This window comes from Amaranthus tricolor, chromosome 4, assembly GCF_026212465.1.
Source record: "Amaranthus tricolor cultivar Red isolate AtriRed21 chromosome 4, ASM2621246v1, whole genome shotgun sequence".
Classification (NCBI taxonomy): domain Eukaryota; kingdom Viridiplantae; phylum Streptophyta; class Magnoliopsida; order Caryophyllales; family Amaranthaceae; genus Amaranthus; species Amaranthus tricolor.
Window position 1 is genome coordinate 2,276,531 of NC_080050.1, and position 24,525 is coordinate 2,301,055.

The 24,525-nt window shown below is 31.0% G+C and overlaps 3 protein-coding genes and 1 non-coding gene across 9 annotated transcripts; 2 read left to right on the forward strand and 2 right to left on the reverse strand.

The window, feature by feature from the left end:
• Positions 1–92: 92 nt before the first annotated feature.
• On the reverse strand, positions 93–3,821 carry LOC130809643 (pyridoxine/pyridoxamine 5'-phosphate oxidase 2). Of its 4 annotated transcripts, none has more exons than XM_057675388.1 (7): positions 3,526–3,821; positions 3,372–3,421; positions 3,208–3,265; positions 1,960–1,992; positions 1,371–1,466; positions 576–743; positions 93–436 (listed from the first exon to the last, which is right to left on the reverse strand). In XM_057675388.1, the coding sequence occupies exons 1-7, from the start codon at positions 3,613–3,615 to the stop codon at positions 422–424; spliced, it is 510 nt and encodes a 169-aa protein (XP_057531371.1). In that variant the 5' UTR covers positions 3,616–3,821; the 3' UTR covers positions 93–421. The 4 variants fall into 4 exon arrangements, with proteins under 4 accessions (XP_057531371.1, XP_057531369.1, XP_057531370.1 ...); XM_057675386.1 differs by having other exon boundaries at positions 93–489; XM_057675387.1 differs by having other exon boundaries at positions 3,508–3,821.
• TRNAL-AAG (transfer RNA leucine (anticodon AAG)) lies at positions 2,774–2,854 on the forward strand. Its single transcript has one exon. It is a non-coding gene; the product is annotated as a tRNA-Leu (tRNA).
• Positions 3,822–4,893: 1,072 nt separating the features above from the next.
• On the forward strand, positions 4,894–14,036 carry LOC130809644 (cullin-1-like). 2 transcript variants are annotated; one of them, XM_057675389.1, is made up of 20 exons: positions 4,894–4,996; positions 6,406–6,558; positions 6,637–6,733; positions 7,274–7,465; positions 7,584–7,631; positions 7,710–7,913; positions 7,993–8,070; positions 8,301–8,390; positions 8,482–8,562; positions 8,651–8,710; positions 11,427–11,462; positions 11,545–11,631; positions 11,720–11,869; positions 12,292–12,347; positions 12,437–12,557; positions 12,636–12,797; positions 12,886–13,029; positions 13,140–13,358; positions 13,455–13,622; positions 13,719–14,036. In XM_057675389.1, the coding sequence occupies exons 2-20, from the start codon at positions 6,431–6,433 to the stop codon at positions 13,818–13,820; spliced, it is 2,223 nt and encodes a 740-aa protein (XP_057531372.1). In that variant the 5' UTR covers positions 4,894–4,996; positions 6,406–6,430; the 3' UTR covers positions 13,821–14,036. The 2 variants fall into 2 exon arrangements, with proteins under 2 accessions (XP_057531372.1, XP_057531373.1); XM_057675390.1 differs by lacking the exon at positions 4,894–4,996 and having other exon boundaries at positions 6,543–6,558; positions 7,326–7,465.
• A 480-nt stretch (positions 14,037–14,516) lies between these two features.
• On the reverse strand, positions 14,517–22,228 carry LOC130809646 (myb-related protein 330-like). 2 transcript variants are annotated; one of them, XM_057675391.1, is made up of 2 exons: positions 17,449–22,228; positions 14,517–16,158 (listed from the first exon to the last, which is right to left on the reverse strand). In XM_057675391.1, the coding sequence occupies exons 1-2, from the start codon at positions 17,579–17,581 to the stop codon at positions 15,245–15,247; spliced, it is 1,047 nt and encodes a 348-aa protein (XP_057531374.1). In that variant the 5' UTR covers positions 17,582–22,228; the 3' UTR covers positions 14,517–15,244. The 2 variants fall into 2 exon arrangements, with proteins under 2 accessions (XP_057531374.1, XP_057531375.1); XM_057675392.1 differs by having other exon boundaries at positions 14,518–16,158; positions 21,833–22,228.
• Between the last annotated feature and the right edge of the window lie 2,297 nt (positions 22,229–24,525).

Sequence of the window (24,525 nt, forward strand, 5' to 3'; positions counted from 1 at the left end):
AAGACAGTTAGCAAAGAGCTTCAGTACTGAACTCCAACAAACTCTTTTTTTTGCATTATTCTGAGAATACCATGATATATTGATACCTGACATTCTGACTGGTGTGCTAGGGCATCGCATTGGTCCTAAATATATTACATACATATGGTGTCTATTTTGAAGCAGTAAATACCAGATGAAAACAATGAAGACTTATAATTCGAAGTTTTCGAATAGACCCAAACTATCATATCAATCATAATGGACTGAAATGTGTGCTTGCATTCAGAAGATGGATTGTTTGTTCATACTTTCATTATCCATTGATGTAGAAGGATTGAATTTCACATTCTGAAACATCTCCAGAAGTAGATCATGATCGAATTCTTACAACATTAAAAGAAGAGGCTATGGATTGATTTTCTCAGCCGTCCAACATTTTTCACCATCCAAATTTCTGCTGCACCAGTAAGCCATTCGTGTATTAGTCTTTAAGTTTAAGTAATCCACCTGCACAAGTATACGAGTAAGCTTGACACAAATTAAGTATGAGTTTGCTATAACTATATGATTGTGAAGTTTGAATCCAGTTCGACCTGATCAGGATCTAGAAGCAGCAGGCAAAATGCATCCACTGGCCCCGCCGAAGGATCTAAACTCACATCATTCGGCAATTCCTCGGTAATGGTAGGAACACCAGGATCAGGACCCAAATACTGTAGTCTTGATTTCAATGAACTAGCAAACCATGACTTCTCTCGTTGCTGCCGTGAATTAGTTGTAGAAGGAAATTAATAGTGCGAAATTCGATTGTATCAAACTAACACAAGATCACCCAACAGAGACAGCGGAACAAAATTGATTAGTCGTAATGGTTATAAACTGGCCATGATTTCAAACTTTTTCCAGTCCTTTCTTCAGCGAAATATTGCAAAGTTCTAATAGTAATGGACCTCTGAAATTCAACGAGTAAAACTGCGGTAACGGTCGCGATTGCGGTAATATAATGAGACGGTGATGTGGTAACGGGAGTAATGCGTTTATCGTAATCCCTAAATATCGGTCGAAACCAAAAGATTTCCTTGATACTCAAAACGCAGTTTTTTTTACACCTTTACAACATGGGAAATATTGGTTCGTTATTTTTAAAAATCTTTACAAGGCGGCCAACAGAATGCGATGCGGCCTTGTTTTTACACTACTCTGAACTCCTTGTTTAATTGTTAACAAAGAGCACCATGCAACTCAAAAACAACTTACACCTCAAAAAATAGAATGAGGAGTACAAACTAGTGGGGGGAAAAGGGTGTGCCAAGTGCCAATAGTACAGCATTTTTCTTGCTTATCACAAAAAATGACAAAACATGCGGATTGCAAGAAGCTAGGTTTACCTGAAGTTTCATGGAATCCGAGTTTGACCCATCAATAATATCAATTCGTCCATTTATTCTGAACTGCTCCCAGGAATCTGTAAAATACCAACATATCTATATGGACAAAAATGAGCACATAAACCTGGTCGATATTTCTAGATTCAAGACCAATATACATAACTAGTTCCTGAATACATTAATCGAGTAGCTTTATCTTACTTCACCCCCTCCCATGAGAAAAGGAAGAGAGCCGAGGGGGAAGGTAACTAAAAAGGGTTGGTTCACTCATAGTGCAAAAATAAGACCGTATCACCGTATTGTAAAGGTTTTTAAATTTACCGCAACAGAATTATAGGTTGCATTGACCACAAAATCATCCATATTGAAAGCAATATCCGTTTCGTGATTGTGACCGAAGCACTGTCACATGATTCACTAATCACCTTACGAATTGTGAATAAAAAAAGCGATTTATAGTCGGTTTTGGGCTATTTTAGGGTCATTTTGAGCGAATCGCGAATTCAAAAAACAAATTAACAGGCGAATTATGTTACACTGGACAGAAGCCATATTTTTGCACTATGGGTTTACCTCAAAAGTTAATTACCTCGCCTGAAGGGCAATGCTTAAGATCTTCAATCTGCGCCAAGGATCAAATCAAACAAGAAGAAGGGGAAAAAATGTGAAAGGTTGGTAGAGAGAATACTCAATAAGTTTGGTTAAGAAATGAAATTTCACACCATTACATTTGTAAGCTATAAAACTACTTTCAGAACATTCATCAAATGAAAAATGTTTGATTGTGATAAGTGTAAACTTCCTATTCTAACTAGAGTCTATTGCTCCCTTGTAAATTAGTCAAGCAATAATATGTTTCTCCTTTTAAATTTCCATAATCCCATGCCAAAACCTTAATGGACTTACTCTATATGAAGCTCGACAACAACATTTCATTACTCCAATGTCATTAAGTGGCTCCCACCCGAAGGTCGGATGTATGCCGTCTTATATTACACTTGTTAATGATAAAACTAATAATGAGGTTATTTCCGAATGAACCTTAGTAGCAAACGTCATATGCAACTTCATATAAATAAGAAGTGCACATGATTTAAATAAATCATTTTAGTTTAGTCCATTATAATCCGAAACCAAATAACTATAACTCTATCACTATATGGAGCTCTACTAAGTCAAAATCCCATACTCTCCGTTCCCCTCCGCCACTAATTCCAAAACGTTGTACAATAGTGATTCCTTGAACATTAAAGTGACCAACTATCAAAGATAGGGTTTAAATATCCAAATTTCAGCATCAATGAAATTTAATAGTTTGTACCATAAAGGAACTACAAAAGAATTATAATTTTTGTTGAAGGATCAAAGTATAAGATTTTAACAATAGTTTCCAATACCATGATGTTGAGATGGCCGAGTTGGTCTAAGGCGCCAGATTAAGGTTCTGGTCCGAAAGGGCGTGGGTTCAAATCCCACTCTCAACAAAACGACATTTTAAAATTTTTCTATTGAACCCTTATTTTCCTTTTTTTATTTTTCTATTGATCCCTAATTTTCCTTTTTTTATTTTTCCATACATCCCTAATTTTCCTTTTTTTTTTAAAATTTTTCTATTGATCCCTAATTTTCCGAAAATCAAAATTTTAAAACTCAAAACCAGTCAAAAAAATATTCAAACAAATAAATAAAATGAACATGGTAATCTTACAATCATTGAATTGTAAATAAAATCCATCAATTACATATAATAATAGAAGTAATAAATAATAATAATGCCAAAAAAAATTAAATTTTGATGAACAACATTAATTTACAATTTTTAGAATTTGAAAAATACCTTGCGAGTGCGACAATCAGTATTAATTTGAATCTTATCAGTCTCATCTTGAAAACCTCTGAAATTCAACCAACCAGACATACAAAAAATAGAAAAAATTAACCCAGAAATAAAAACTAAAGCATTTATAGGGAATTATAAATGGAAAAACAAAATGATATCACCTGAAAACTACAGTTCGATTAGCAGGTTTTCCATTTGCTCCAATGGTAGCCTAAACAATTGAAATTGCAGTTAATTTCTGGAAATTTCAATTTGAACAAAAATAAATAGAAATATTGGGAAAGAAAAAAGAAATACGGATGTAAAAAAAGATACAAGTTGGAAGAATGAAGAATGTCTGAGATGAGAATTGGCTTCTACAGCTTGAAGAAGAAGTTGCTTCCATGGTGTTGTTGATGCGTTCATTATTATTTTTTTGTTTTATTTTTTTGCTCAATTTGTTTTTCTTTTCTCTTCCAACAATACTTGTGGCAATTTGTAATTTTGTATACCCATTATTTTAATAATTTTTTTTATACGAAAAGGAAAAGTTAAGTGAAATTTGATTTTAGGACGTTGTTCGAGTAAGTAAATATTAGCTTTAATTGAAATGATAGATTAGCAATTTGGGCATTTACAGTTTTTGCTGAATTAAAAATACTGGTCTCAATCAATATTTTGGGTTCAACAAATATAAATGTATTAATAATTATGAAATTCTGATTCGCAAAGTGTTGAAGTGTATGATGTTATCTCGTCAAATTGAGTGTTTCTTTTGAATAAATACTTGTTCTGTTTCATAGAAATCTTATCACAAGAAATGTTCACTAAGACTTCCAAAAAAAAATTTAGATGGTAAATATATTATTTTATTAAATAATAAATTTAATGGAAAAATAGTGAAGCAAAAATAATATCAATATATAGTTAGTGGAAAGGTTAGAGACCACGATATTTTTTAAATGTTCATATAAAGTTTATGGGAAATATGAAAGGACCAACATGAGCAATGTAAAAACGTTAAAATAAAATTGATGAAAATTATATAGAGATCATGAATATTAATAAAATATTAAAATAAGGATGTATAAAATTAATTATGTCCACTCAAAAAAAAATTATATCCAAAAATTTGTGATCTAAATAGAAATATTTGTTAGAAGAACAACAAATAGAATGAAATAAAATGTTAAATGACAACAACTTTAAAAAAGAGAGGGAATATCTTGTTATTTTTATAATGAGTTACCCTTATGGATCGTGTGAGACAATTTAAAAAATGAACTCATATCTTATACTTAATTCATCCGTTTTATTGTACTTGCTACTTATAACTTTTTGCACAATCAATAATTTTGATTATTTATATTTTAAACTATGCTTATCAAAAGTAATTAACGATTCAAACAAGATTCCACTTGACTATATTTATTTTTACAAATTAGCCGCAATATATAAAACAAATTTGAAAAATAATTAGTATCACTAAATCTAATTTAATATAGCGACTATTTCAGAAGAGAGATATATATACTTTTACAAAAATAAATGTGTATGAGAGGTAACATTGTCTAATACATACTTTTATAACCGTTTGTATTGTACTTCTATAATTGTATTTTTGTGTTTTTAACCAAATTTCTAGTAAAAATTCAAGTAAAAATTCCGCCAAAAATTAAACGAAACCAGATCCTATAAATACATGTTTCTTTACTGTAGAAACCTTCACTATTCTTTTCTCACTCAGCGACTTGAACTTTCAACGCTTCACAATTTCTGCATTCTCTAAAACCTAAAAGTTTTAACGGTAGTGAAAATTTTCTTCTCCTTTTCTTAATTCTGGCTTTTGTTTTCTTGTTTTCTCTTCTTTTTTTGCTCTTGTTTCTGTTTTTGGCGTTTGATATTCAGTATCTTGATCACTGAATTGCGGTTTTCTTTGATATTTTTTGTTATATATATGGAGTATTTTGTTTGTGCGAATTAGTTTTGTGATTGAATTGTCTACTTAATGTGGAATGGTGTTGATTGTAATTTGTACGCGCAGGAATTAGATTTTCATCTGAATTTCGAGTGATGTTTTGTTTGCCATTAAACTAATAATTATAATTTTACTGTCTTGATTTGTAGTTATGCTATTTTTTTTTAAATTTTTTTGTAATTGTAGGATTATTTACAGTTTTTGATTTAATTTGATGTATGTTTAGTTGACAAGTGAAATTAATCATTTACAAGAAAAATAATTTCAGTTTTGTTCTTGTTCGATTTATTTATGATGGAGCAAGTATATTTGATGTTACAATCAAGCTAATATTTCTTTTAATAGGGATAATTGTGGTTTTAAAATACTTAAATATAAGTTTGACAGAAAGAGGGTTTAGCAACAGAGAAAGAACTGTTACGACTTTACTGAGTGTGACGATTATACAAGGCTCTTTATTAGATTTCGCTGTTGCATGGTGATACGCAAGCCGTATTTAAAACACTAGTGGTTAGATATACTCCCTTTGTCCCTCTTAGTTATAGGTGAATACCAGAATTATGATCGGGGTATATAAGATAAAAAAATAAGTGGATGATAAGAAATGAGTCATAAAATAAAGAAAAAGAATAAGTTTGTTGATGAGATTACAACAACGAGAGTGTGACCATTGCTAAAAAGAAAAAGATGTAAAATAAGTGAGATAAATTGAAATAAAAAATACTTCTAATTGAATGGTAAAGAGGAAATAATATAATAACACACATTGGAACATCAACCATTAGTTTATTGATTCAAGATTTATAATATTGCACTTCCTCATGTCTGTGTTTGATCTTGGTGGAAAATGTCGCAAACATTGAGATTAACTTGCTGAATTTATGATGCTTTATTGAATTAGACTCTGGTTTCTCCTGAACTGTTGAAATATTTAACATTGGTAATATATTTCGCATAGGTATATCAAATATCTGTCTCGTTTATGATTTTTTTGCAGTAAATCATATCTGCCCTGTTTTTGCTTGCTGTCTAATCTACATCCTGAAATCACTTCTCTTCCTGTGCTCTTCCCTTCCCTTATATTTTAGTGCTGTTATTATATTTGTGAGTTCTCCATTCAGGGATCTGTTATGATCACTTAATGCTGCATTTGTCTCATGTTAGTCTGGTTTTCATTATTTCGTTGTTATTTAATAAGTAGAATTTAACTGCAGCTGCTATGTTTTTATGTGTCACAGTTGAGTTAATCAAATATTCATAATTATGAATGATATTAAGTTGGAGGATAGGTGGCCTATTGTGGTTTGCGGAGTTGAGAAAGTGTTGAGACTTATTGAAAACCACCCCGATGAAACTTCTTTTGATGGTCCTATGCACATAGAGCTTTACTCGTAAGTGTATTGTTAGATATGACCAATATGGACTGATTACGGTCTCTTGCTGTGTTGCTAACATAAATTTTGATGCAGAACTATATACAACTTCGTCCGTATAAATCCACTTCATTATCCTAAGCAAATTTATGAGCATTACAAGCAGGCACTTGTGGATTATGTTAATATGACGGTGAGAAGGCTGTCCTGTTTTCCTCTTGTTCTTTTGTATGAACTTTCCCATGGGTCAGTGTATAAATGATCTTGGTAGCACAGTGCTTCAAAAGATAAAATTGAGACAAATTTCCGTATCTTTGGCCCTTAGATATTTTCAATGCAACGTTTTCTACTCCGAGAGATTTACTTTTCTTAAGGCAACAATCAAATTTCTGACCGTCCACTTGGGCAATGCAGTTATGCATCCAAGCATTCTGGATGTGCTGTCATGATTAATCTTTTTCTTTTGCATTGAAGTCGATTGAATGATTAATATGTATATGCGTGTTCATTAGTCTCATCAATATTATCACTCATGTATCATGCTAAATCCCATGAACCGCTTACATATTTCCAAAAATCCAAGATGTTTGCACAAAGTAATCAGTGCCGAATAATAATTTGTTTGCTTGATTGGGGCATCAATTCACTGTCCTGTTCTTGAAATACAACTTGTATGTTAGATGTGCAAATTAGGTCCTTGCTGCTGATACCGTCCATTTATTGTATAAGTCAGGTTTTACCAGCTTTGAATGAATTACATGATGAATATTTGCTGATGGTACTAGTGCATAGATGGTCGAATTATAAAGTACTGATGAGGTGGCTAACTCGTTCCTTCACATGCATTGAGCGCATCCAAATTTATAGAAGGTCAATGTCACTTCCTTCGTTTCAAGATGCTGGACTGTTTGTATTTTTTGACCTGGTATAGATTCTTATCATCTTAGTATATAGGCTGATTTTTCTGATATTTCCTTTCCTTTCTATTTCCAAATTCTTATTCTAATTTTCGTGTTCAATAACTTTTTCCTCTCGTCTTTCAGGTTTACAATCAAATATATGTCAGAGCAAAGGATGCTGTTTTAGCTCTGGTATGTTCATTGTTAAAGTGTCATTTGCAAATTATGTATCATGCTTGCAATGTGGATGACTTTAAAATTTTTAATTAGATAAATGTAGAAAGGTTGGGTGGCCAGATTGACCGAACATTACTGAAAAATGTAATTGGGATATTTGTCGAAATTGGAATGGGATATATGTATGAATATGAAAATCATTTTGAGACATATTTTCTGGACGATACTACTACTTACTATTCGCGGGAGGCCTCAAGGTGGATTTTACAGAATTCATGTCCAGAATACATGTTGAAGGTAAAGCTACAGACAATAAATTCATAATTGAAGTGCATAGTGTACTGTCTTGCTCATTGTTTTTCTTTTGGTCTTTCAGTCTGAGGAATGTTTGAAAAAAGAAAAGAATAGGGTGTCTGATTATTTGCATGTTAGCAGTGAAGAGAAGCTTCTGAAGGTTCGTTCACATTTTATAGTTGTTGCTGAGACATTTCTTTCAGCTGTGCCGAAGCATTAATTTGGTCGAGTTTTAAGCTTTGTTTTGACGTATACCCACAACTATTTTATTTTGAGATGAAATATTCCCTACTATTGTAAGTGCATTGTTAATAGAGGAAAAGATTTCTGATGTTATGGGTTGATTGAAACTGTTTGATGGCTGGTATCACTGTTTACTGGTCTTCACAGAGAGTGCAAAATGAGTTGTTGTTGGCATATGAAAACCAATTGCTTGAGAAAGAAAATTCTGGATTTCGTGTACTACTTAAAGACGACAAGGTATATTTCTTTGACTTGTTCGAAAGCTTATGAAACTATTTTTTCTTTTAAAAAATAATAACATTGCCTTCTACCCCTCGGGTGTGCTCAGGTGGAGGATTTATCCAGGATGTTCAAGCTATATAGTAAAGTTCCCAAGGGTTTGGAGCCCATTGGAACCCTTTTTAAGCAAGTATGTTTTGCTTTCAATCTTTATTTGTACTTGCATATTGATTATTACCCATGATGATTTTCAATCTTTACAATATGTTCTCTTCCAGTATATCTGCGATGAAGGAATTGCTTTGATCCAGCAAGCCGAAGATGCTGCAATCTGCAAGGTTTGACACTTTTCATAATCATTGTTGAATGCATGTTGTGAGATCTGCTGTACGTATTTGGGCTACACCTGTAGCTGAGATTTAAAACTGTGCTTTAAGCCTTAAATTAGTATATTAAAAATGTTTGTATGTTCTTTATGATTTTGGGGCCTTTGTAATGAACTTCAATTAGCTTCAAGGTGCATAACTCCTTTGAGCTTCCTCTTCAGCTTTTATTTTTACTGAATTTGACGCCTAAATTTTAAGAGCCAACTAACCTTATAAGTAACTGTTCTATAAGGAGCGATTAACACCAATTACTTGTTTGAAGATATAATAAAAATAACTTAGTAAGAGTTTTTGAACGTGTGTATTGAAGAAGCTTCAACAAAGAAATTCTCATGTTTGTAACATGTGCATTGACGAAGCTTTAATGATGGAATGATCGTTAGCAAGATGTAACCTCCATTTTTTTGTGGTGTTCATTTGTCTAACGTTGCACAAATTTGAACCTTACTAGCGCAAAAGATGTCCATGCTCACTCATTTTGATAGTGTGGAACATGCAACCAACTTGTTTATGGTGAAAATTGTTTCATTTTCAATGTCGTTGTTGAGAAGAACTATCTCTAATGAAAATACAATTGAATTGTGCCTTGAATGCTTTGCCAAAAGGATATAAAGCAGTCAAGAAATGCAACAAACAACACAACAATTTGCTAACGCGGAAAATCGAAGAAAGTGGAAAAAAACCTTGGGGGCTTGATTATGCCGCCATTCCAATTGAAATTTCAGTTAATACCTATGTTACTCATACTCTTCATTTTGCTTCACGTACCCGTGTCCGATATTTGATGCTCAGACGTTGTTGTGACACTTAGACACTTCATTTTAGGCGTGAAATTGAATATTTAAACGTATTCGACACTTAGATACGTACTAGTATCCAACATCAATACCCGAGTTCAGTAGCATAGGTTAATACAATAGTAACAAGTGGCGACATGATGTTAATCAATGCAATTAATCAAAGCAGTGCTGGAAGTAGCTGGGAGCTTGAAAGTTTGAATAGAGAGTACGTTTTGCGTGAGAGAGAGTAGCATATGTGTCTTTCATGAGCTTTTATGTCTTCTATTTATATCAGATGGGATTGAAGATTTGTTGATAACCGCCTTTTACTTGGCAACTTTTTTAAATGTCGCAACTAATCTTGACTAAGTCCTCATAAGCCCACAGGCCCACTACAAATGTTATTTAGGAAATTCGTCATAAACTAATCAGAATAATTTTTTGTGGTAAAAAACTATCAAGAATTTTTTTTTTGTCATAGTACCTTTAACCGATACATGAACACTTTGTGTTGGTCATGGACACATGGACTCCTCGACATGTACTCGTGTCGGATCTAATTTTTGAAATCCATGTATTATAGCTAGACCTGGGAAAACGGTCGGTCGGTCGGGTTTTGGGTCGGATCAATTTCGGTCGGGTCATTTTCGGGTCGGGTCAGTTTCGGATCAGGTCAGTTTCAGGTCGGATCACTCTGGGTTTCGGGTAGGTTCGGATTGACCCAACGGGTTATCATAAAACATTAGAATATCCAATCGACTAATTCAACATAAAAAAAAAATCATTAAAATGTCTAAAAAAAATCATTAGAGAAATTACATGTACGATTTTCAAAAAATAGTTGGTATGTCAGGTTCATTTAAGTGCAAGAAAAATAGGGGAATTAATATTTATTTTGAAAGACTTGTAAGATACACGCTTTATAAAAGTTATTTTGTTTATTATAATTGTAACGTTAGATAAAAATAACGTTAAAATTATCTTCACAATTTTCATGTTGGAAAGATATACAACTAACTAAGTACTTATTTCGTCTTATAAGATACGCGTTTTATAATTTAGGGTAGCGACATTCGTTTTTTGAAAAGCTCATTCAAACGTGCGAAACGTTCGTATAAATTATATTGATTTGCTTACTGAAATGTAGAAGAAGAATTAAAAACTCATTTGACTGATTTAACAAGATACATGTATTCAATTAAGATGATTATAACGTCCTGTTTTTAAAGAAAAATAATTATGATGGCTAAAAAGACGTTAAATACGTGTTTTTTGAGATCTATTGATGAGTTTTAGGGTTCAAGTGATATACTCAATATGTTGAGATACTTTGAAAACTAAAATTTTATTTGAAATGAATTCTAACATTGAAATTACTCTAAAAATTGATATTAAATCTGTCAAAACGGGTCGGTTTCCGGTCGATTTTCGGTCGGGTAATTATCGGGTCGGTCATGTTTCGGATTAAGTCGCTTTCGGTCGGTCGGGTTCGGGTTTTGTCCGGGTTCATTTTCTGGTCGGATCAAATTTTCCCAGGTCTAATTATAGCTTTATTTTTTTTTTCAGGAAAATTCAGCACCATCGCTTTTCTCTCAGATTTCGCTATTTAATTAACTACTAATCGATTCAATTTAGTTAGTAATTCTAGAGAAAAGATATTAATTTTGATGTGGTGTACCGTGTACATATGTAATATATCCTACAACTGGTGGTCAATACTTGTTTAGAAAGATGATAACAGCCAAAACGTTTGAGTTTAATTTACTATTATACCTTTATTAGATTTGATGGATAGGATTTTATTCAAATCTGCTGTTCTTTGGATATTGACCGATAAATATTTTGCTTTTATATTAATTCTTTTCTCTTGAAATTTTGTTGCTTGGCAGTCTGAAAATTCTACTGCTGATTGTTCACACGAGCAGGTATGTTGGAAATCCTATGTTTTTGTACTTTAGCAGTTATTGGATGCTTGGATCAGACATTAATTAGTTTGCGTGTTATCAGGTCCTTGTGAGGAAAGTAATACTGCTACATGATAGGTTTATGGCTTTTGTGATTGATTGCTTTGCCAGCCATGCTATCTTTCTCAAGGTTTGCAAAATAGTACCTGTGAAAATTTATACATGCCTACGGTACGTGGCTTTATAGTTTTTCTGAAATTCTTTCTGGTGCCGCACAGAGTCTCAAGGAAGCTTTTGACGTCTTTTTAAACAAGACTGTTGCTGGTTGTTCTACTGCAGAACTTCTGGCATCTTATTGCGATATTATTATCAAAAAAGGTGGTAGTGAAAAGCTAAGTGATGAAGCTATTGAGGAGTCTCTTGAGAAGGTAACATTTGTGAGTTGTAAATTGTGACTCTTAGGTCTGTGCAACTTACACTATGTTTGGATAGCAAATTAGGAAAGAAAAGAATGGAAGTAAAGGGAAAAGGAAGGAAGGGAAAGGAAGGGGAGGGGTAAGGAGGGAGAGTGCACCTCGTTTGTTTAGAAGGGGAGGGAAAAGGAAGGAAAATACGTGTTTTCCCTCTAAATCTTCTCACTTTAGGAGAGATTCTATTCTTAACAAAATTTATCCATGTTTTCCCTCGAAACCTCTCCTTTCTAAATCCCTCTCCCCTTAATTTTTGTTATCCAAACAAGGAATCCTCCATCTTTTCAAATACCTCTTCTTTTTTTCACTTCATTTCTATCTATTCAAACAAAGTGTTAAGGGTGTTAAGGTTATGCAATTGTTTACTCGAACTATAATAGGTGGTAATGCTTCTTGCTTATGTGATGGATAAAGATATGTTTGTAGAATTTTACAGGTTCGTTGACAACTCTTCCTTTCTTTTATTTATTTTTAGTTTATCCTTTCCAAAATTTTGATTTCCTTTCCTATCATCACTTGATATAGAAAGAAGCTCTCTTGTCGTCTACTCTTTGACAAGAATGGCAATGATGAACATGATAAACGTTTTTTGGCAAAGTTAAAGCAGCACTATGGTGCACATTTTACATCAAAGATGGAAGGAATGGTAAGACATCTTGTAAAATTTGTAAGATTTCATTCTTATGTACAGATCTGTATCTATTTTTCATATTCTTCGTTTTAGGTAGCTGATTTGATGAGGAAGAGTGTGATTCAGATTCATTTTGAAGAACATCTTCAACATAATCCAAATGCACAACCTGGTCTTGATCTTACTGTGACAGTTCTCACAACCGGATATTGGCCAAGCTACAAAACCTCTGATTTTAACCTTCCTACTGAGATGGTATATTGGTGTTCCACAAAAATACTATACTCTAATTGTCAGTAGTACTCTAATTCTCTCACTTAAAACTTTTTATGTTTCCCTTTAGTTAAGGTGTGTGGAAAGTTTTGAGAAGTTCTATAAAATAATAAAAGAGAACAGGATTCTCTCTTGGATTCACTCATTCGGAAGCTGCCACCTCACCGCTACATTTGGTCAGAAAACAATGGATTTAGTTCTTGGAACCTATCAGGTTTTTTTTGTCATAAAAATGTTTGCTTCCTTTTTTTTTTTCTTTTTTCTCTTTTTGCTCTATTATATCATGTTGTAACATCGTAGCTTATATCTTAATGTATCCACTAGGCTGCTGCTCTGCTCCTATTCAACACAGCAGATTGCTTGAGTTATTCAGAAATTGCTACTCTACTAAATTTACCTGATGAATTCTTGGTTAGAGTACTTCAATCATTGTCTTGTGCAAAGTACAAGATTCTTATCAAAAAACCGTACTCAAAGACAGTATCTCAGACTGATAGTTTCTTGTTCAATTCGAAGTTCACCGACCGAATGAGGAGGATAAAGGTATGATTTTGTACAATTTCCATATTATTCAATGGAAAATTTTCTTGCATTTACACCAATTTTTCATTTGTATTGTCTTTCCTGTTGTGAATATAGATTCCTCTTCCCCCAATGGATGAGGCGAAAAAGATTGTCGAAGATATGGACAAAGATCGGCGATTCGCCATTGATGCCATTATTGTGCGCATAATGAAAAGTAGGAAGGTGTTAGGGTATCAGCAATTAGTCGCCGAGTGTGTTGAGCAGCAAGCTCGCAGTTTCAAGGTATGTGATCTTGCTGTTTCTTTTCGGGTATTTAATCTATTTGATTTGATGTTCTGCTGATGGCTGATGCTTGTTCTTTTACCGTCTCTTTTTCAGCCTGATTTCAAGCAAATTAAGAAGAGGCTAGAGGATTTGATTACAAGAGATTACATTGAAAGGGACACGGATGATCCTCAGTTGTTCCGGTACGTCGCCTGAGTAAATAATAAATATGCTCGTCTTCCACAGGATGATGCATGCGCTTTTCGCAAACTGACTTTTGGTCCATCTCAGTAATCAGATCAGTATCTCTTCTTTGTATAGTTTTAAGAGTTTTCATGATCTGCCTACTACATCATCAATACTAAATGTGCTCATTTTTTTTAGAGAAACAGAACATGTGGACTATTTCTCTCTATATACCATTCTTAATTCCGAGTTGTTTTATCAATTGGTTAGTATATTTGGTCTTGTTTGATATTTTAGGAAAATGTTAAATTAGGTTGGACTTATCGTGAATAACAATATATAATTTGAGAAATACAAGGTGCTCTCACTTTATAAGCCAATGAGATATCATCCTAAAACCATATGGCCATTGTACGAAGGACTCCATTGACTTATGATGTGTGCACAAATCTTTAAGTTATTGATGTGAACAAATCTTTTCGATCCTCCCTTCACACTTGAACCCCTTCAAGTGGGCATGTGGGAGTAATCAATTAGGGTAAGAATGTTATTTTTTTCGGACCTATCATTCTAAATTTTTGATTGAACCATTGACTCTGATATCATGTTAAATTATTTTTTGGACTTATTGTGAATGTCAGCATATAATTGGGAAAACACAAAGTGCTCACATTTCATAAGCTAAGGAGATACCATTCCAAAACTATACGGCCATAGGAGGAAGGGCTCCAATGACCTATAAAGTGTGTACACCATTTTTAATTTATTGATGAGGGACAAACCATCGAAAATACTCTTATTTCTGCCGGTATTTCATGTGAACCAAACCAATCAGTCAAACAACTTCCTATTATTTCTGAAAGGTTTTCACTGAAATGGCGATTTGGAATTACTTTTCATTATTGGATCATCATACTTCTACCTGTCTGTATTTGCTTCTCTTCTCTATTGTCAACAACTTAAGTTGTACATTGTAGTTGATCTAATTGTCTAAGTGGATGTATATATGCTGAATAGAGTCAATTCAATGTTGGATGTGGTGACTCATAACTCAATTTAATAATGTAATGTGGTGTATAAGTGTGTGGTGTTGGACAAGGGGAACAAACAAGTTATGTTCCAAAACAAAATCTACATGTGAAGAAGTTAGTAGCTGAAGGCTCTTGTCTGCTCAAACGTGCAAGCATTCTAGCTCGTAACTTTACTTATTAAGTCATTTAACTTTATATCAGAAACATAAAAATACTCTTATTATGTCGTCAACTATTTGCCTCCGAGTTTTTTACTAGTTTGTTACATTTTTTTTGTATGAAAATAATTCACACCACTTATTATATTTTCATCCGTACATTTCTTCTCTCTTTGATATTTGTCTTTTTCTTCCGATAAACTTACTTAAAAAAAACAACTTACTCTAAGCTATGGGTAAAGAGGAGTTTTATTTTCAACTGTTATCAAATGAAAAAAGATTCAGCAAATGAATCTAGTTGAGCTTCACCTACACCATCACCATCACCATCACCATCATCATTATCATTATCATCATGATAATGATTTTCATGATCTGCCTTGATTAATTGTAGATATTCCTCATAAAGCTTCTCAAATTGCTGATTAGTAGTACTATGATCTGGTGCAGCCACTTCTTCATTATGATGTTGCATAAAGTCAACGTTGACTTTACTATCACCACATGATGATGATGATCCAATTGTCATCATCATACTATGATGATAATCATCAAACACATCATTCTCCATGCTTGTACTATATGATGGTACCCAAGGCATGTTTAACATATGCGTTTGGATTAGGGTTTGGGTCTGGGTTTCGGTTCGGGTTTGGGATTGACTTGAAGATGATATACTTGTATTATTACTCAAATTATTGTTACTTTCTAAGCTTTTATTACTATTATGTCTTGTCAATGAACAAACGGGTCTAACCCTAATGGGTTTGGGTGAATGGATCTTGGTTTTTTCCCCTACTTGCCCACCATCATCTTTGTTAAAATGGGTACCTTGTTCATCAAGTTTTCTTCTTTTAGTACATGGAGAACTCTTAGTGCATCTTTTGTTGTAACTCTTGGCTAGGTTTTTCAACTCGGATTCGGATAGTTTCTTATGGGTATTCGGGTCGGTTCCTTGGCTAAGAAGTCTTTTACTTAAATGGGTATTCCAATAATTTTTGATTTCATTATCAGTTCTACCGGGCAATCTTCCAGCAATTATAGACCATCTATTGCCTAATAAGGCGTGTAACCTAATAATTAGGTCGTCTTCATCCGGAGTAATATTTCCTCTCTTGATATCTGGCCTTAAGTAGTTCATCCATCTCAATCTACAACTCTTTCCACACCTTAGAAGTCCTACATTATGTATTTACAATTACTAGTTAGCTCATTAATCACTATCATTTTTACATTACGATTTAAAAGATGATCAAAATAAATTATGCAATTTACATAGATGTGTTCAACACAGACCTGATCTTGCAATCAAACAAGACCTAACTTCAATATAAATTCACAATTATGTAAAAATCAATGTGTCTATAAAGCCTGATTTTAATCAATCCGATAACTCAAAGCAGCACATCTGACTTTGAAAATTGATTAATTGAATCATTTCATTAATGGAAAATTTTTGTTGAGGAGAAAAATAAAATTACTTGATTTCGTCTTATAAAATTTGACCCATTATTTTGTTTTTGATTTTATTAAATTTGCCCCATTTTTATTTATAAACGTATTTTTTTTGTTATATATCTTGATTTTCTCACCAAATTCTTATGGGATAGATTTGGTGAGGGAGAGGGAGTTATAGGACAAATCCAAAAAAACGAGGAGGCACCAACTATCTTTCAATCAAATCAATCTAATAATAGGTCTATATTTATTTTATTGATTAGCAATAATTATGGGTAAATGTAATATACAACATCAAGTTAATTACTCATCCTAGCATATATAGCTCAGTTTTATCTAGCTAATTTAACAATTTTATGTTTAATAATAAAAGTAAGAATTACAAGGAACCTTTGATATGGACTTATAGCATTAATATTCAATCAAGCAAAATTAAGTTTAAAAGTATATATGAAACTTAATTAATCATTCTTTACTCGAAATTAATTGCACCATTTCTTGTATAAATGCTAGAATGTCTTTTTTTAGTATTGTTAAATTAAATATGAACTCACTATATGTCTCCTAAGTTAACTATATTTATCATTTTTGTTCGTCTAAATAAATTTTCTACATATCCTATTTGTAAATTCATTTCATTTATTCAAATTCTCATCATCACATTTCTTATATTTTTAATTTAAATTTTTTATCTAACTTTTTCTAGCAAAATGGTATCAACTCACTTTCTATTTTAGTTTGTTTTAGTTATTTTACATCATTTTTCTATTTGGCAGTAGTTTCATTCTATTTCTTTTTATTTCATTCACAAAGTCACTATCTCTCTCCATCTTAGCCATTAATTTCTATCATCCACTTTTTTGTCTTATCCTCCAGCTTAATTTTTATTTTTACTAAATTTCATCCCAATACTTGCATCATGCATATGCATTCTAAGAGGGACATAGAGAGTAATATTTATGTCAAACTCCTTAACAACAAACTCAAAAAGACAGAGAAATAATTTCTTACCAGCCTTTTTAGGCATAGATCTCCATTGGCCTTCACCATGAACGTCAATGTATTTGATTAGCAAATCATCTTCCCTAGCAGTCCATGGACCTCTATGCAAGCCAACTTTAGAACAACAAGGAGCTCTTCCCATTTTTATTTCTATTTTTACTTCCTCCTTTCTTTTTTATTTCTCTTACTCTAATTTTTCTATCTTAGTAAAATTTAAACTTTTAATTTGACTTAATAAGAGAAAGATTAAGGAGAGAAAGAGGATGACTTTCATGCTCAAGAGAGCAAACGAAGGAACACAACCTTGTTAATTGTGGTTTATTATAATAATAATAATTAATCTTTCCTAAATAGTAGGGTTTGGCTCATGTAATTATATTGGTGGGACAATTACATAATACTTTATTTAATACCCCTCGGTTTTATATTAAAGATTTAAAGGTTACAAATAGAATATTTCATATAATGCGAGAAAAATTTTAAATATAAGTTTTTATGGATATATAAATTAAGTTGAAGTATTTTTATATGAAATTTTTTTTAATTTATTCAACCTTCTAATTTCATACCCATCCGCTCCACCCAATACTCATTCATTTCGCCCTATAGTTGCCTATCCTAAATCTACAAATTAGAATACTAATTTAAATCAATTTTGTATTTTATTAAAAACTATTATAAAAATATAAGGATATTAATTTTATTTACTACATTGTTTTAAAAAAATTAGATGTATAATTAAATCCGTAAGGATTAATAAAGTATATCACGCGTACTTGTAATGAATTTGAAGCGGCCAGAATAAGGTGTTTATACCCATGATGGATATATTCAGTTGGACATAGTAGTGGGGATGAGTTTGAATACCCAGGTGGGGCAGACATGGGTGTGAAAATTTTACGTTATAAGTGATGGATTGGATATGAAAATTTTAAGTGGTTATGAATATGAGGGAGGACATACTGCATCAATCCGTCTATTTAATATTCCCATAGCAACGTAACCAACAAAACAAAAGAAAAATACTATACCTATAAAAGTCTATTTGAGTTAAAATACAAGAGTTTGTTTTTATTATATTAAATGTATATGAATGAAGATGTATCATAGTTTAAAATTTAAACTCAACCAACTTTCGTCCCTAATATCTGCCCTTCCCAACCTTCCACGTTTTTTCAATTCTTGGGACGTTTTTTGTTATTTAATAATTATATATACTTTCATCTTTTGTAATTTGGACATAAATACATAAGATGTATGAAAGGTATGTACATACTAAACTATAATTCAATATGTTATTTAAAATTTTATTTCTCCCATTTAAATTATTGTTATATTTGCTAAAAAACACAATAAAAAGCAAAAAGAAAAATTGAATGGAACAAATTAGAAGTGCTAGCCTCCAATTTAAAATATTAAACTTTAAGATTGATAATATACATTGAGTTGATTTTATATTGTAAATTAATAATAGATAAAGTCCGAATATAAATTTATAACCGATAATTTACACGTGAATTTGAAGGTTTAGATATTGTTGTAAATATTGGAAATCTAAGTTTGTTTGTTCAATCAGAAAAAAAAAATCTCAACAAGAATATTCATAAAAAAAAAATTTTCTTAATTCTGATAATTAGTTACTAGCTAGTGTGTCTTAGGTTACGCATGTATGTAGCTTGGTTGCTTACAAGTCTATGTATATACGTTTAATATGGCAAATTGGCAACTAGATTGTGATGCTCTGATTTTTATTGACTTTTAAAAACTTAATTCATAGGATAACTCATTAGGTTAATTGTACATAAAAGGAAAGTATTGAAAGTTTTTTAACTCATGTTCTTATGCGCTGTTATGTGATTATGGGATATTTGGTAATTGACTTTTTTGTTAGTTTTTTAATTGGCTTTTGGCTTTGATATTTTGACTGGTCAAACTGTCAATAAAAATACTTGGTAAATGACTTTAAAGACAAAACCAAATAGCTACTCTTTGTAGCTTTTTTCATTGGATTTTGACTTTTAGCTTACTTTTTCTCAAATAAATAGTCAATAGTTAATTTTTATCAGACATCTCTATAACAGCTGGTGTATAATTTGCTAAACAACATCTAGCTAACAAATTCAGCTAACACATCAATTCAGCCAACACATTTAGCTAGTCAAACCAATCAACAAATTCAGCCAACAACTTTAGCTAACAACAATTTGCTAAACAAGCTCTATGTGTTAGGACATCAATTCGTGAAAGGTAACTAGAGTTACCATGCTATTTGTGTGCTTGTGCGTAGCCAAGGAGGGGCGTACATGCAATACTACTCTTTTGTGTGCTTTTATGCACGTTATTTGTTAATCAAGTTATGTTGAGTATATCATGCTAGGTTGATTTATTATATAAGGCATTGATGTTAAACAAGAAATAAATAGTAAATTAGGAAAGTATAAAGACTTAACAAAAAATGTTGTGTTTGGATAAGTCATGTACTTTTTAGTCAGTAGTTGAACATTTGTGATATTTATATTTTAGTTTGAGAGGGTGTTAGAATTCATATTTATACATTTATATTTAGTAGTTTTGGCCGACACTAAGTACTAGTTGTTTTGGTCCATTATAAAATATCTACTCATATGTCATAAAGGAAAATCATGAAAAATATTTTCTCAAACAATTTCTTCGTCAATGCTTTGTTTTGTTTAAATTAAACATATTATTGAAATTGTTATAATATGAATAGATCAAGAACAATTTTAATTTATAATTCCTTTATTGTGATTAAATGTTTTATTTGTTCTTGCACACTTAACGATGTGTTATGTGTTAATTTAATCATTAATATCTTTAATAAGCGTACTTAAAAATTATAAAAAATTATATTAATAAAAATAGGTCTTATCTTGAGAGCCGCCTTTACAAAAGACGGCCCTCAAGAGTCCAGCCCACATCTCCCTTTTAAATTCTTTTATTTTTTTAAAAAAACTGTTGCTTTCTTATTAAAAAAATAAAAAATAAAATAAATAAATAAACCGTTGGTTTCTTAGGAATGTGAAATTTTAATTATTAACTGCCTCATCCCTACGTTAACTTATCCCTTAAAAATGAAGAAATTAGTTATTTATACGACAATGGAAGATTTAATGCTTGAATTCGATTGTATTTTTTTTAATTAAGCTTCATCATGGTGGAGAATGTTGAACATTTAGAGTATATAGACCTAGATTTGTATATACTACATACTTACTATAGTAGTGGGACTAAATAAATATATTTTAAGTCCAAATTAAATGCCTCAAAGAATTTGATGAATCATTACTTTGATTCATAAGTTTTGTTTGGTGAAACATTACTTTGTTTCATAAGCTTTGCTTGGTGAAACATTACTTTGTTTCGTAAGCTTTGCTTGGTGAAACATTAGTTTGTTTCATAAGCTTTGCTTGGTGAAAAAGCTTTGTTTGGTGAAACACTTTTGTTTCAAAATGAGGTATTGTTTGATGCATAGCTCTATAAATAGAGGTTGCATGCCAAGAGACATTCCATCGCAATTTCATATAATTTATGATTTCTCTCTTACGAATACTCTTATTCTTGTTATTCCTTTCATGAGATAATATTGAAAGAGATTTTGTTGTGTAGATTGTATCTCATTGTGAATTTCATTTATCATCCCAAGCACCTTTGTGGGAGAAATATCACAATAGGAAAGTGCATGAACGCCTTCTACTCATATCAAGTTTCCGAGCGACTTCTCTGATTGTCGAAACCTTATCTTCATGGTGTTCATTTGGTGATTTACAAAGCAAGGAGCACAAATATATTATGTTATAACCCCAATTATATTAAGTTATAACTCCAAATATATTAAGTTATAACTCCAAATATATTATGTTATAACCACAAATATATTATGTTATAACTCTAAATCTATTAAGTTATAACTCCAAATATATGTCATTATAACCCCAAATATATGTCATTATAACCCCAAATTATACTATGTTTATAATCTAACATTAAAATGAGGTAATATATAACTCCAATTGTTTTGGTTATATCCCTTATGAACTTATAACCATAATTGCTTTTATTACCTTTCTCAAAAAGTAGGTCATTATTGTCTTTTTCAACATCACTATTTTCCACCATTTATGAAATTTAGTTACTAAAAAAAACAGAAGAACCACAATTGCTTTTATTACGTTCCCCCAAATAGTAGACATTATTATCTTCTTCACATTATTGTTTTCCACCATTGATGAAGCTTAATATAAAAAAATAGAAGATAGTAATTCCAACTAATACATAACACAATTAACCCCAAAAAAATGAAAATGAAAGATTTAATGGAACTATAAAATCAGAATACTGTAATTCCACCTTTGAGAGAAGAATGAATACATACCTTTGATGAAAGCGCAACTGTTGAAGACTAAAATCAGAGGATGAAAGGAACGAGTTTGAGAAACCTTGAACATGATAATGAAACCGTAAGAAACCGTTAATGGAAGTTTGAAAGGGAAGTAGTTTCAAAGATCAAGTTTGAGATTGGAAGTTATGTTAGGAAAGAGAGTAAGAAAGTGTAAATGGAAGTTGAAAGGTTACTTAGAGTGATATGAAATCCGCGTGTTTTGAGAATCAGTAATTTGTGTGATAAAAAATTAAAATAAATCAAAAAAAATTTCACCTAACTATATTTTAACATATAGATTAAGAATAAATTACTTTTAAAAACAATAAATAATCAAAAAATAAATAAATATTTAATTAGAATATGAGAGAATAGCTTTTAGAATTAAGAATTGTGGGGCGAGTCATCTAAGACTTGTGGCTAAAATTAATTGTGAATTTGTCACATTCTACCTACCTTTTATTTCAATATATAATTGAGTAATTGACACAAATTTGCAAATTTGGAATACCATTACAATAATTTTGTTGTCAACATTCCATCCACTATACTTGATCTAAATAAAGACATAATAGGATTAAAGATAATTAATCAAAAGTCTTGACAAATTTAAAAAGATAACAACTACATTTCAAAATTTATAATTTCCCAAAATTGACTACTCCACTTTTTATGGAGTTTTCATTCATATCTTATGGCTTAATTTTGATTATACATTGTGACAAATTTAACCAAATCATATTAAATTAGTATAAAAATTCGTACAATGTATAATTATGCATACCAAATATCGATGTAATAATCATTTTAATTAGTAAACTTAGAATTGTACCATTTTGTGGCCTAAAGTCGTGAGTCCTTTGCGCAAATCCTTTAACATAAATCATATGAATTTCTAAGATAAATTAAATTCACAATCTTATATTTTTAACAATTAATTTATATTTTAATTTAAAAATGATTGAAAAAAATTACTTTAATAATATAATATTAAAAATTTTCAATAAGGATAAACTTAATATAAACATACATCAAAAAAATATATAAATAAAAGTCCATTTGAGGGTTCTAAACCAATGACGAGTCTATATTGGGGTCGGGGGAGGCCCAATCCCGTTGGTCTAAATGTGTGGCATGCAGTATTTTTAATCCAGCTAACATATTAATTTGTTATTAATCTATTAAATGTGATATAAGAGTTGATTATATATATATATATATATATATATTAAAAAATCTAAGTAAAGTTCAATGATAAAAAAATTTGGGAAATTTCACGTAATAATATTGAGTTTTTTTGCTTGTTCACAAATGGTTTTTTATATTTGCGTGGTGATCTAAAACTTTCAACTTTTCTATGTGGTAGATAAAACATTAATTTTTGGTTAAATTAAGTACTTATTTCAACAAGATTTCAAAATATGTGGTCAATCAGAGTGATCACGACGTTTGTTTTTTTGAAAAAATGTCATTACACTGGGTAAAAATAGAGCTAAATTTAACAAAAAAAAAAATCTTCCTTTTTGTTTACCACGTGGAAAAATTAGAAGGTTAACTTCACCACATAGATGAAAAAAAGATTTTCTACCATGTGAAAAAGCCGAAAAGTCAGTGTTACCACATAGAATTCTAAAAGTCCTAAAAGTCATATGATATACATGTCCAATTTAAATAAAAATTAATCAAATTTATTAGAAACAATGATTTTGAAAACTAACAAAAAAGTAAAAATCACTTAATCTGGTTTCATATTTAAGGTTTTTAGTTTTAAAAAAGTAAAAACAGAAACCAAAAAATGATAATGAACAAGCCATATGTTTGTGGTTCAAATTTTTGTAGCTATATATATTAATATATATTTAATATTTTTATTATGATTTAACAGACTTTTTTCTTAAATTGTAGAAAATTTCCTTTTAAAAAACATTACAATTATAAGCTATATATATAAATTTAATAGAGTATTTATTTATGATTTAATGCACTTTTATCTTAAAAATAGAAAATTTCCATTCAAAAATATTAAAATTATAACTTATTTTATATAACTATTTTAGTAACGTATTAGTATTTTTATTATAATTAATCTGTAAATATATCTATATTTAACCCCTTAATTTAAATTTTTGATTTCAAAACGCAAATAATTTAAACAATTTTTCCTATAGTATGTAATTATACATGCATCTTAAATTGATGGGATGTAGCCTATCCTATAATTTTGTTGTGGACGAAAAATGGTAGTAGTACTGAGAACGTACTTGTGTTTAGCAAAAAGACATGATAAATTGAATCAATAAATCCCAAATTATTGAAATGCCAACTCCGTCCATTGAATAATTCACCACTCACCACTACGCCTAATAATACTCGATACAACAACTTTGATATGAGACTGTTTAACTATGAGACCAATTCACATTAAATTATAAAGTGATTAATTAAGGTTATAAGTTATCGCTTTAAGGCAATAAATGTACATTCTGCCAGCACAATAAAAATGAACTCGCTGTGAGACCATCTCGTTTGAAAATTTTGTATACTCCATAATGTTAGATCATATTCTCATCATTTATTTTTTGAATTACAGCGTAAATTAAGAGACTGAAAATACTATATGAATATTAAATTCAAAATTTTTCTTAAAGAATAATACTAAAAAGTGATGCTTATTTTCCAATTCAAAA